Source organism: Silurus aristotelis (assembly GCF_946808225.1).
Source record: "Silurus aristotelis genome assembly, chromosome: 8".
Lineage (NCBI taxonomy): Eukaryota > Metazoa > Chordata > Actinopteri > Siluriformes > Siluridae > Silurus > Silurus aristotelis.
The window spans coordinates 14,108,519-14,122,293 of record NC_139581.1 but is presented as its reverse complement, the minus strand read 5'-3'; the positions used below and the strand labels follow the sequence as shown (position 1 = coordinate 14,122,293).

The 13,775-nt window shown below is 36.8% G+C and overlaps 1 protein-coding gene and 1 long non-coding RNA gene across 2 annotated transcripts in view; both read right to left on the bottom strand.

Moving 5' to 3' along the window:
* Positions 1–247: 247 nt before the first annotated feature.
* Positions 248–6,952, bottom strand: LOC310729956. Its single transcript, XR_014534701.1, has 2 exons — positions 3,649–6,952; positions 248–3,591 (listed from the first exon to the last, which is right to left on the bottom strand). It is a non-coding gene; the product is annotated as an uncharacterized lncRNA (long non-coding RNA).
* A 925-nt stretch (positions 6,953–7,877) lies between these two features.
* Positions 7,878–13,775, bottom strand: part of nova2 (NOVA alternative splicing regulator 2) — a 40,636-nt gene continuing 34,738 nt past the window's right edge. Inside the window, exon 4 of the mRNA XM_083548620.1 lies at positions 7,878–13,089. Within this exon, the coding sequence (XP_083404746.1) occupies positions 12,064–13,089 (1,026 nt within the window). The 3' untranslated portion in view covers positions 7,878–12,063. The remainder of the gene's footprint in view (positions 13,090–13,775) is intronic.

Below are 13,775 nucleotides of genomic sequence, written 5' to 3'. Positions count from 1 at the left end.
GAAGCCTACTAGCACACAGTCACTGTCACACATTTCTCTTACTGATTATAATTCTACAGTCTAACTTGCACAGACGCCACGCTGGTGTACAAGTAGGACAGGATGGAAAATTACAGATGGTGAATCTTCTTTGTCACCATGTTTCTAATTGCAGCTTTATACACCTACGCTTGGTAATAAATCATTAATGTGGAAATGACATGACATGACATACTTTTCCCAAGAAGTGCTTAATTTCCAAAAGGAATGCTGTAAAAATTTATTTATTAAAGCATATGCTCAAGAACAAAAAAAAAAAAAAAACACAACTGCAGTAATGCAGAACATATCAGTACCATAAAATTGATAAAAGAAATCACTGTACACGCTACAGTGTTTTAAAATCACAGTTTTGCATTGCAATTCCCAAATGTCCTTAATTTATTTATTTATTTATTTATTTATCTTATGTACATAGCATAAAACTTTAGTGAATTCCTTAAAGTCATTTTTTTAAATTCTGAATAAACACAAGTATAATTTTTCAGCTTCATTTGTTAGAAATATTAAAACAGCAAGAAACCAAAAAAGATATAAAACTATTACAACCACTTTCAGTGTTTACCTGCTATTAATGAAACTGGAGCATCATTTGAGCTCAGCTTAATGATTATTGATAAACAGCTATTTTGGTCATTTTGAAACAAATAGTGGTTTTCCTCAGCCTTGTGTTTAAAAATGGTAAAATGATTGAATCTAGATCACATGTAAAACAAATGCTTGTCATAGACTGGCATGTGAGGAATTAAATAAAATGAAAATCTGGGCTATTAAGATCTCCTTACTTGTACATGCTCTGATTGCTCCAGACCAGCTGCTCATCCGTGGCACAAAGTTCACTTTGGTTGTTTAGATGTAGTGCTTGAAAAATGATCTACACTGCATACCAACAATTACTAATGACAATTTAATAATAAAAAATATATTACTCATAGTGATGAATCTTTGCTGGGAATGATGCTTGGAATCTTGGAAGCCGGGGGCCTTTTCTTTTCCCAGTTGAAGATTTAGGACAGTCTTTAAAATGCTAAAAAAATCAAGTATTATTCAAGCACAGCAGTTAAATAAAAATCTGTATGATTGCTGAGAGTAGTCATTATTCTACAGACGATTAGATCACAGTTTTATTGGTACTGCTCGAGATAGATGCTCTCATGCTGAGATGCCAGACTATATTTTCATTTAATAATCATTTGAAACTTTTTGCTCTTATTGCTAATCAAGGCCTTTTGTATTTGATAGCTGGACCATCAGTAACCAATGCCTGATTTAAAATTATTATACACAGTGTCAAATGGCATCAAAGCACTTAGTGATCGCTTAGTGATATGCAAACCAGTTGAGCTACCAAAGATGCATATACTGTGAAAAGCATGAATAAAAAATAATCTATGCATCCATGCTTTTTGGTCAATCAAACAAGTTCAGAAATTGAGAGTTGCCATGTTTATGGTGCAAAATTTCTTATTATATTTTTAATGTATTTTTCTAATTTAAATTAAGTGCATTTGTTTTAATGTTTCTTTGCAGTCATGTGCTTTGCATTGCACATACCTACAAATAATTTAAAAGAAATAACACTGCAACTTATGGTTGAGTTTAAAACAAATATGTAAGTTTGAAAAGTAGCAGGTATGGAACATATATGTATGAAATATTGTCAGTTTTAGAGTGCTTCTGTCATAAAGGAGGGCCATTTTATTTCTTCATTCAAATACTGTTGAAAAGTACCAATGTTTTTTTTATTTTTTTTATTTATTTATTTTTTATAAAACTAACATTACTACCTTAATGATGAAATTACTTGATATATTAATACATTTGAGGTTTACTGAAGGAAACAAGAAGTGGAAAAAGAGCTTCTGTGAAAATGCTCTCTGTTAAAGTGCTGGATTAGAGACAGAAGATCTTTCCATGTTCCACAGACAGACCTGATTTCCAGCACTGGGGATTTATGAAGGCTGAGAGCATAATCGTGTCTCCTCTCACACTATCTCTGAAGGGGAGGGCAGTGGGAAAGCTAGGTACTCTGTGCTGCAGCTGGGCCCAGTCGTTCTCAGATGAAGAATGAGAAGGTAGGGAAAAGCTCAGTAGGAGAAGGAAATTCAATGTGGCCTCAGGCTTGAAAAAGGTGCTCAATTAGTAGGATTGGTTTCACCAGAAACAATTGAACTCAAACATGCTTCAGTTTACCTCTGAAATCTGAGCAGAGACATATTTTGAAACAATTAATTATTCTCCATGAGAAAGAAACCTGGCACTTTGACATCACATTAATTCAGGTCCCTCAGTATTGATATAGTTATATACCTTGTAACAATTATTAGATGTATTATTTTTTTATTGTTCTATATTTATTATTATTTTTAATAATATTTTAACATCTGAAGTGCTTTAGGAATGTATACTAACCTCCCAAGTATGCTACTTTGTAATCTTACAGCTTCTGTGTAGCAAATAAAATGGACAATGTTTGCTTGAACCTCAAACTTTAATCCTCAAGAGCCCTTCTCTGAACACTGGAGGTACTTCTTTACTTCATGGTTATTTTTCCCTGGAGTCTCCACTGCAGCTCAATGTGTTGAAAGCCAACACGCGGACATGGGATAAAGTCACTGAGCGATGCCTATAAGAACATGTTGGCTTGGGAGACATATCAGGGAAGTGATGGTGGCTTTTACTGACAGGATGGTTTGGCGGACAAGAAGTGCAAGTGGATGGAAATGAGCAGAACAAACACATAAAATGATTTTAGTTTGTTCAATAATGACCTTCTCAAATTTAATCCAAGTATTGTGTAAATATTTTACCCCAAAAAAGACAAAGAGCAGTTAGCAATGAGTATAGTGAAGGTGGTTTAGGAAGCAGACTTGCACAACATGCATGTGCACGTTAGTCTCTCATAGCTCATGTGCATTACTATAAGCTTTTATCACAAACCAACCATTGCTTCATTTCATCCTTTCATTCAAGAAGATTATTTTCTTTGCACTAAAAGCCATTGCTGATTCTAACGATCCAAAATGTAGTTTATTTTTTCCTCCCCATATCTATTCTTATGTCTCCCCATGTCCTTCCACATTACCTAGATTTTCTCATAAATAAACTTACCTTATGTCAAGATTTTGTACAGAACTGATACAATCTATTAGATTTTTCCTAACAGTAATATTATATTGTATATTTTTACCCTCACCATGCATAAATACTGTATGAACAAAAGCTGCACACTAGTAATCACGTTTTCTGATGTTCATCCAGGACCTTTCCTCCAATTAGGTGACAAACATTGACACCAATGGATTTTATTGTTAGCAACTAAATGTAGCTCTAACTTTACACCGTACCATCCATTCTAACATATCAAAAAGTTGACACTGCAAAAAGATGTAAATAGTAACATGCAATGTTTCAAAAATGTGTCATTACCATATTACTCCATTTCACAAAGAAAAATTCATTTAAAACGAAGTCAGTTTTGGAATAGATTTTTTTTTTTCATTATTAAAGAACTGTTTCTTAATTTCTACACATTCTTTCAACAGCGCTGGTCTCGGTAAGGTTGTAAACATTACAGCATTTTGCTTTGCATTCTTATCATTTTGAGACTTGATTAACAATCATATATTGTAATTGTCTTTGGGCCCCTTAGAAAGCATGAGGGAGACCTGGATTGTGATTCTGTCAAAATCACAAAACAAGGTCGATCATAGTAGACACCCTGAGAATCACTGCTCTGAATTTTATTTTATTTTCCTTTTTTTTTATTTCTTTTTTTATTTTCAGGTTGGACCTGGCTCCGGCAGCCGATAAAGGATGGTGGCGAATTATGATGGGAGGAAGGTTGACTGGCAACCACCTCCTCATGGGAACAGTGTTAAGGTGGATTTGGTCGAGTAATATGTTATCAATGAGAACGTCACATGGTGTGGAGCGTGTGGCAGGGAATGACTTGGAGAGAAGAAGGTAGTGGTGGAGAGTGGTCGGGAAACAGGAGGTTATGGACAATCAAAATCAACTAGGCTCACAGGATGGGTTTTAGCTATAACATCGGCAGGTTCCATTGGTAAATGGAAACCCTACAGATTTTAGCTTTTTGTGAACAGAGAACATCCATCCATCTATCCATCCATCCATCCATCCATCCATCCATGCTCCATCCATCCATCCATGCCTTTCAGTCTCATCCATTTTTTCTCCTCCACACAACCACCTACTCGCTTGCACACACACACACACACACACACACACACACACACACACACACACACACACACACACACACACACACACACACACACATGCATCATGGTCCTCCAAGACCGAGCACATGGTTTCAGGCACATACTTGCAATGTGTTACTTGATGAGTTTGAGTGTAGTGGGAGGTGAAGAATAAGACAACAGAAGACAGGTGATGCTAAAATGAACATTTATAATGACTGTTGTTGCTGTCGGAAAAACAAAAATCTTAAAAAACGACTTAATATATATTAGCACTAAATTGCTGACTTCACTGGTAATCCACAAGTCAAGAAACACAACTCACTAATTTTTTACAAACACAATGCTACAATTACATTAAATATTCAATACTTTTCTTTAAGTCAGTTAATGAATGGTGTTAAAATAAACCACTAAAATACTAAAAACAAAACAGTAATTCATCTTTCCAGTCATTCCCCTTTTTTCTAGTTGTTGTCATTTATTAATAATGTAGAGTAGTTTGAAAATAAATAAGCTCATGGAGGGTTATCAGAAAAGAAAGCTGGCAGCATAGAAACATTAGATGTGGAGCACAGAACTCGGTTATGACTCATGGAAATGGTCAATCTTTCTTCCCAGCAGGGAAACAGGACATGTGAGAACTCATGCTCCTATCAAACACATCTAATGGACACAGTTTACACTCGACAAAGATGATATGTACACTGAGCTCTGATATGTACAACTAGTATCAATTCGAATAGTGAAACCTGGTCGTTTAATGTATACTAACTGTTAGTAGCACAAAACAGGCTGGACTATGAGTTTTAAATGTGAGTAATGTTTTTGATATGGACTGATGTGAACAGATTGATATGCAAAGCAGTTTTCATAGTTGATAAAACCGCAAACTAGCTAGATGTGATACAAAAGTGAAGCTTAAATCTTAGCAAGAATGTGACAGTTAAAATGGACAAGAAATCTGTTATTAACTCTTTCCAAAGCAGCTGCTATGAATAATGATTGAAAGCGGTAATAATCTTTTTTGAATGTGCGTACATTTTTTCAACCTTTCAAAATTCCCTGTAAAATTATTCTTTTGACAATGAGAATTATGGATGCTGCTATTGCATGCTTCATTAATATTAAACTAATTTACCTTTATCTATCCTATGCCTCTTTAAGCACTCCACAAAACCAATTTTATGCTGCCAGCCCCATTCTGTTGAACGCTCTTCTGGTTACAGTTCAACAAAATCTGACAAAAATATTTACAATGAAAAGAGAAAATTAAGTTGTGGAGAAGCAATTAGGATCTTTTTTAAAATATTTTTTTTTGTTTTCTTTTCTTTTGCTTTTATTCTTTATCTCTGAGAATTGTCCCCAATGATGAGTTTAACAAAAAAAGAAATCCAATCATATCAACTATAATTGCACAGTCTCAAAAAGGTTTGGAGATGGAATGGAGATTTTAAGTCCAAACAGTTGATGAACACAGAAGGGAAGGAAGAAGGTCAATAAAGTTCATGAGGGGTGAAAAGTTCAAAGTTCAGAAGACAGAAGATGGCTGCGCAGCTGACGTTTACACTCCTCAGCTTTTTTTTCTGAGCATGTTTCTATGTTAAAGAAAAAAAGCTGTCATTGAAATGAATTTTTTTTTTTTTTTTTTTTTTTTTTTTTTTTTTTTTTTTTTTTGTTTATGTTTCCCATCGAAAAAACTCAAATGAAGAGACTTGGGGGTGAGGAGTGTGACAAGTGCTCCCAACATTATGGCACACAATCAGAGATGTCCTGGAGGTTGAAGAGATGGCAGATAATTAGGAAAAGCAGTTTATGAGAGGTAGCCAGCCTTTTTTTACCGTGTTATTCCAGATCTCGCTTTTTACTGGTTGCATTTTTTGGGGGTAATGTTGAGGCGTCATGATTGACATCATGTTATGGAGTAACATGCTGGCTTCATGGGTGCGTCCGATGGATGTCCAACATACAAGAGAACTCAAAACGTTTGGAATGGTACTGTTGTCATTTGGCACTCAGGAGAAAGTCTGGGAGGGTGTGAGGGAGAGGTTCGGCAGAAGTGTGGGTAGTGGTTGGAAAAAAGGGGGCAGTGAAAAGTGCAAAAGGGGGAAAGGGAGAGTAAACAGGATACATATGAATGACATTTTTGTTATACTTGGTCTAGGTTAGAGAGTGTCATACAAACAAAAAAAAAAAAGGTAAAATAAAAAGAAAGAAAAGAACAGTGATATGACAAATGTGTTCTAACGTTGCTGGTGCTTTGATGGTTTACAAGCGTAAGAGTGACTCCAGGGTTTGTTTAGCGGGTCAGGTGGGGCCGGATTGGAGTTGGAAAAGAGCAATTTAAAGCAATGACCTTGTCAACATCGAAAATACCATGAATTAGCATTAATCTTGTGACAAAGCCGCCAAACTTAGTAACAAAGGACAAAACATGAGCCTTGTTTGTGCAAAAGCACCAACAGAGAAGTGCCACGACATACAAAAAAGCTGCTAAAAGTGTGGAGACAAACAAAACTCTTTTGTCATACTGTTCAAAAAAATTTTAATCAAAGCATGGCTGGAGGCAGTGCAATTATTTGATCAGATCAAATTATACATATATACTTGTATGGACTTGATAGGGCAAGTTTTCCTTTTTTTTTCGGAACGTGTCCCTTCTTTTTTTTTTTTATATCAGAAAGAAAAAAAGAAAAAATAAAAAAAAAAAAAAAAAATATATATATATATATATATATATATATATATATATATATATATATATATATATATATATATATATATATATATATATATATATATAAGGTGCATTACCAATTCTGTAAATTTTGGATACGTTACATTGTTCAGAAATGTATTTGGTTGTGGCATTCTCTTTTGGCACCTTGACAATAAACTCATAATTCTCTTATTTTTTATTCATTGTTTGTCATTTATTAATGGAGATTAGCGGCTAATCTGTCATAAAGAAAATTCACTTAGCGGAATAGCTTTTGGGTTTTAGAAGTCACAAAATCTGAACAGCAGAGACAGAGGGCTCAGGCGATACGTTTTCACAACCCATTCACTGTCATTTCAAATTTGGGCAAAAAAAGTAAATAAAGTGCGCATCATCAAAATCATGGGTTTGAGCATAATGTGAGATATAATGTGGCAAAAATAAAAGTAAGCACTGGGCATAATGTAGCCTAAAAGATGTTAGTATTGGCACACAATATACAAAAACACATCATGCTTTAAAAGTCATGATTGAAAATGATATGCAAAGTTATGCAGTGGTGAGTACATTCATGGACAAGACCTCAGTTTTAGTAAGAAAGAAAACAATAATTTTAAACCCAATTTTAATTAGGTTGCTTTTGCTATTTTAAAAATCACAACCACATCTGGACATTTTTTTTTCTTAAAATATTGTCATACTTCAAAATTGCAAACAAAAAGAAATGCACAATGATTATGTATGAATGATTCTGGTTCCTGCAGATGGACAACAGAAGTTCTCAGTATAGTCTTTGCAGAACTAAAAGACTGGTCAAAGTGTGTAAAATAAAACTCCAATGCTCTTAGTGTCGGCATGCAGGATTTGTTCTCAAAATGAATGCACGTTGCCTAATGTTTTCTCTTTTTTTGTACGATTTTCATTTCTTGTTTTTTTTATCCACACTTTACTTTTTAAATATCATGCAATATAGACGTGCAAAGAAAGATAACATCTATTTTCACAAAATACATCTTCAGAACTATAAAAGGCTGTATTAAGAATGCTGATAACGTATTAAACTCATGCTAGCCTAGGTCTACGGCAGTCTTCTAGCCCCAGTGATGTAGCATTATTGGCCACATGGCACTATATTTATTTGTCAGGTGAGCAAGATGATTCTCTCATCACACTTTCCTCTCATATTAGATCATGAGGGGGCTGAAAACCTTTAACTTAATAGCACTAACATCTATTTTGTTCCTACTAGTTTCAAAAATGGCCACTTTGCTAGTTTAAACCTTAAACTGTGGTTTGTTTGGCACTTTTCACATTTTCTTTTGTACTTATAAAAGTAAGTTTGCTTGTAATAATCGTCTTGTAAATCACACATTTACAGTTGCTGAGTCTGTAAAGATCTATTTTGGCACGTTCATGTAGTCTGTTTAATATAGCAGTTATCGTTTTATGTAGCATTTATTACACCTCTTAGAACTAGCACACCTCGCTAAACGACTGACCAGATATGTTTAAATCTTAAATTTTTAGTACGTCACTTATTCAATAGCAGCATCTTCACAACTTAAAAATATTAAATATGCAAACCTACTCAACACCTAGATAAATCGAAAGCTCCTACACAGACAGAATAAAAGACGAGACAGGACAACATGCTACTACGTATATTGCTTCCAGTACTGATCACATTTTATCTAGTTCCCCAGTTACTTACAACAGAAAAAATTAGACGCCCCCCCCCCCCCCCCATAATATGCAGTTTAAGTACTGAAGTAAAGGAAAACACTAACAATAAGCTGCTCCTAGGCACACTAAGATGGCACCTGTTCTTAGAGTTCACATTAAAATTTCACAGTAATGTCTTGCTTTTCTTAAATTCTTACTTATCGAATTTCTGTGTAATTAATGAATCCTCCTTATCCTTATTTTTCCTGCAAAAATGTAATTGTCTGTGTAAGTGGGCTTGTGGGCCCATGTGTGGTTTTTTTGTGGTGTTAATGATGTGACATGAGTCTGGTCTGTTTGTACGCACAAGTAGAATTCTATGTGTGGGATGTGTATGCACTCTAAAATGCGGAGGCACTCAAGTTTTCAACTTTCGCGGCTCTTTACTGGAAAATATAGCAACCACAGATCATCCTTGCCTTCAATCATTTTAAAAACACATTATTACTTCTGTCTACTGCGGCTGCTAGAGTAAATAAGTAACTAGCATCATTAATGTGTTTAACAAAATGCAAATCTAATTCCCTGTGAGCTGAAGCATAGCATCTCCTAAAAGATTCCGCTAACTGCATCAACCTCAAACCAGTAGCACCATCATGTATTCCAAATATATGGTGCTGCACACAGTCTTTTTTTCAAAGCATAGACTTTCATTGAAATCTAGTGCAAGCATTTAATTTATACACAGCAAAACCTAGGTCACATCTCTTTTAACGAGTCATTGTTTTGTGAAAGGGCAAGCAAACATGCACTTTAGCACCAGACATTGCCACCCATGGAGAGATGTGAGAGAAAGGGGTCTCTTGGTTGATGTGTCAAAATGGGAGGTGTGCACGGAAGTAAAGAGGGGTTGAGAAGAGGTGAGGAAAGGTTGATGGTGTTAGATGGGAATAAAGAAGTCTCCTTACCAATGGGTTCAGATTTACTCTCCCTGGCGTTCCAAATTGAGAAATTGAGAGGAAGACCGTTGTATATTTAGTTAGTGAAGAGAGAGTACACTGCTGTCTAGATTCTGCTCTCGGTCTCATATTTTTGTTCGGCTTCTTTTGTTCCTCCAGGCTATTTGGTACATTGAAAGGTCATTTTGAAATGCTTGAAAATCTCCTTTCAGATGAACTTCAATTACATTTTTGGAATGAACTATCGATCATGGGTCATTTAAGCTGGACGAGGAATTTTCTTCCCGTCATCAACCTTAAATATGGGAGCAGGCACCATGAATGCTGGCGGTAATTTAGAGGAAGGCTGGGAACTCAAAGTCTGATACAGTAGCAATATGATACCCAAAGAAACGGTTCTTTATAATTAGTTACAATTTCTATGTGTAGCAAACCAGTGTGTCCTAATCTGTTTTCTTCTGACACCCTACAACTGTTTCCAATACGCTTTATTACGTAAATCTTTTTTTTTTTTTTCTGAGAGAGAACCTTAACTTCTGGGCCTTCAAACATGGCCTCCACACTTCACAGTGCATTAAGACGAAATTCAGTGTATTCTAACCACAAAAGTATGCATGTCTATTGGATTGTTTAGCAGCACATTGGTAGTTCTGATGAGTACAGAGATGTTTTAAAAGTTTAAAAGAGTGGCCAAAGCATGGCGATGCACATCCCACATAGGGCATATATAGTTAATAACCCTTTAAAAAGTTTAACAGATCAAAAGATTGAAAAGATGTTTTTCTTCTAATCTCCTTGCCACCAGGATAGCCTAGTCATTGGCTTAAAAAATCACATCCATGTGCTCATCAAAACTGATGTTTTGTTCATGTTTGTTGTAGTCGTTCAGTAGTATTTGTCTACAAAGAGACATTTCTGTTCTATATATGATACACCTGCACAATTTGTGAATAGCCAGTGACAACTGACTTGAATAGATGTCTCACTTAGCTCAATGAAATTAAATATAATTGCACCACATTTTTTTAACAAATAAAAGAGGGACATTTTTTAATATCAAGGGATTTCAAAACATAAGGGATTTGATCTCAAATAAGTTTGTTCTTGTTATCGGTACACGCCATTGAATTTGTGCAACATCTTATTCTATTTTTTTATTATTATTAGACATGTATATATGTGAATTGTCTAGTTTCACTGATTTGTCTACCCTTAAGTCAAATGTAGTTCCTTTTTAATGTATGTGCCTATATGTATGTGTGTATGTATGCATGTGTGTGTTCTATGTATTCATTTTAACGTACAGTACATTATACCTGCTCCTATTTTCTCTGATGGTGCCGACGGTGCAGTTGTCACTGGACTTTAAATAAGACATATATTACACTGTGACATACTATTCAATTCACTTAAATAAAAAACTAAATCCAAAATATTGTCTTTACATTCATGTCAACCTGAATTCACAGATTAATAAAAAAATTAAAACACCTCAGTCCTGATTGGTGAAATTATATTAATAAATAATATCAATGGTGTAGATGTTTATAATAAGAGTAGAACTACAACTACTAATAATATTTCGATTAATACCAGACGCATATCGCCACATTGTTTGCTGCTCTGGTACTAATTGACCCAAGTAGGTGCATTATGCTTGGCCTGTGTTCCCAACCAACTCTACAAACTTCTCTTATGCTAGGTAAATCTGTAAAAGCATTGCAGGTCATGCACCCGGTTTAAAGAGGACTCCAGGTTTTTTAGCTAGTAGCTAGAAGGTGAGACCCTAATCAGCTTCCCCTCATGCCCCCAATCCCAGCCTGCCCTGCAGGGATTAGGCTGTTTGGGACGTACAAGGACAATGGGTAAAGTGGCATGGAGAACCACTGACCACATAGGGGAATCTGCCCTAAGTCTAAAACCCAAGCACTTGTTTGCCATCTCATTTGGCCCACATAGGATATAGGGGTAGGCAATTAAACTAAATAGTTAAAAAAAAAAAATAATAATCTTGTCAGCTAGAAAAGGACTGGCAATGGGTACAGGGCTCATTCCAGGTAGGCTTAAGTCCAACTGCTCCACCCTGTTCTCCCCCAACCCCACCACCTGCTGGGAGCTGCAGCAAGCATGCCAGTCTGAAATATTATTCACCACTGTCCAGAAAAAAATAAACTCAAAAAAGAAAAACTGAAAAAATCTAAACCAAATTTTCAACCAATAAAAAAAATCCTGAAAGATGAAAACTTAAGAAATAAACCCATATATACATTTTACATGTTTTTTTCTTGGTTTTCATATTTTTTACTCATTCCTTTTCTTGCAAAGTGGACTATTTTCCATCTTTTTTTAATACTGAAATATGCACGTAGCACATAGTGGATGATTTCCTTCAAAATTTTTGCCCTCCTTTCTCTTTCTCTGTATCATTCCATCCATCCCCCACTCCTTCTTTCTCCCTGTTTTAGCCCACCTTCTGCGGATTGGTGGCCCTCACACCCTGCTCGTATGTGATTCGCTGGCTGATGAGATACTGGGCTGCTTGTGTGGCAGCAGGTGATCCTGTGATGGTGACTTTTCGGTTCCTAGTGCCAGGAACAAACTCTCCCTTTTTCGAGATCTGGATTCGAGCTCCTGTCAGTTCCTGGTACTCCACGAGCGTTTTGCCACCTTTGCCCAAGATAGCTCCCACCAAGTTCTCAGGTACGGCAATCTCCACTACATCCTTTGCACCCTCTGCCAGCTTCTCAGTAGCCAATAATGAACTCGCAACTAGTGGGGAAGCTGCACTCAGATACCCATTAGTAGCCCCGGTGGCAGCGGCCAGAGAGCCCAGTGTAAATCCTCCTAAGCCAGTGGCAGGGTGGCCGGTACTGGTGGATGCATCATTGGCATAGGAGGCCAGTAGGTTGGCCGCTGCAGCAGCAGCAGGGTTTGCACTTGCTGCCACAGCTGCTAGAACCCCTGAGGCAGCAGCCGGATTAAGCCCCAGACCCAGGGAATTGGTGTTATATCCATAGCTAGCCAATGTGTTAAGAGCTGATGTGATGGCCAGGAGGTCATTTCCTGAGAAGCTGGACATGGCAGCGGCAGGAAAGGCACCCACCCCTGCCAGACTGGCCTGCCCCAAGAGGCTGGAAGCTGTGGCAGCAGCTGCAGCAGCTGCAGCGGGCATCACTTCTGCCGAGTTAGCATACGGTGAGCCTGTTGGGTTGGAGTTGGCCACAGGGCCTGTGACATTGGAGTAGCTGATGTTAAGGCAGCTGCTGCTCTGTGGATCTTCCTGGATTTTTTGTACTATTATCTCCACTGCCTTGCGGTTCTGCTCGGGCTCCCCACTGATGGTGACAACACGCTCTTGCAGGTTGATACCCTCTGGTTTCTGTGAGAGCTGCACCCATGCGCCTGACTGCTCCATAACGGCTTTCACTGTAGCACCACCTTTACCGATGATCAGCCCTGCTGTGCTGTTGGGCACAATCAGCTTGGCCTGGAGAAAACAAGTACAGAAAGCAGAGCAGAGAAGAACATCATCAGACTGTTAAATGATTAACTTCAGCTACAACAGGCCAGCGTATTGAATTGATTATAAGATAAACAGCATTTCTTCTCTAATACTTATCCAGTTGAATTTAATCTATTCATTGATTACATTCAACTGTGTGGGACTATCTTGGCCTGACTCTCTTTGGCTCATGTCTGCACTAATGAATAGCTTGTCTAAAAACGACAGAGGAAGTATAAACCTGGGTTGCCATGGCATTGTGAGTTTGAAACGCAATGTTTAATGTTCATTTGGGTACACAAAGTTCTCTCTGCATATTGATCTTATTAAAACAGGGTTCATTCTGCTAAGGAACAAACATGTTCAGACATTCTCAGTTAATAAGGAAATGATGTCAGAAACGGTAAAACAGTTATGGCAGTTATGTTTGTGTTCATGTGGAATGAGCTATAAGCAAAGTTCAGCATTATGTAGCAGATGTCCCACACCATAATTTTCAAACAGCTTTCTTGCCATCAGATACAGTTCACTGAGGCTAAACATAAATGTAGAAAAGGTGGGAAAAACACACTTTTCAAATACACATTTTGCCATTCAGGTTTTTACACAAAATAGAACCTAATGGGTTTTACCATTAAATTCTTAAATAAAATCCAAGATTAGTACATGCC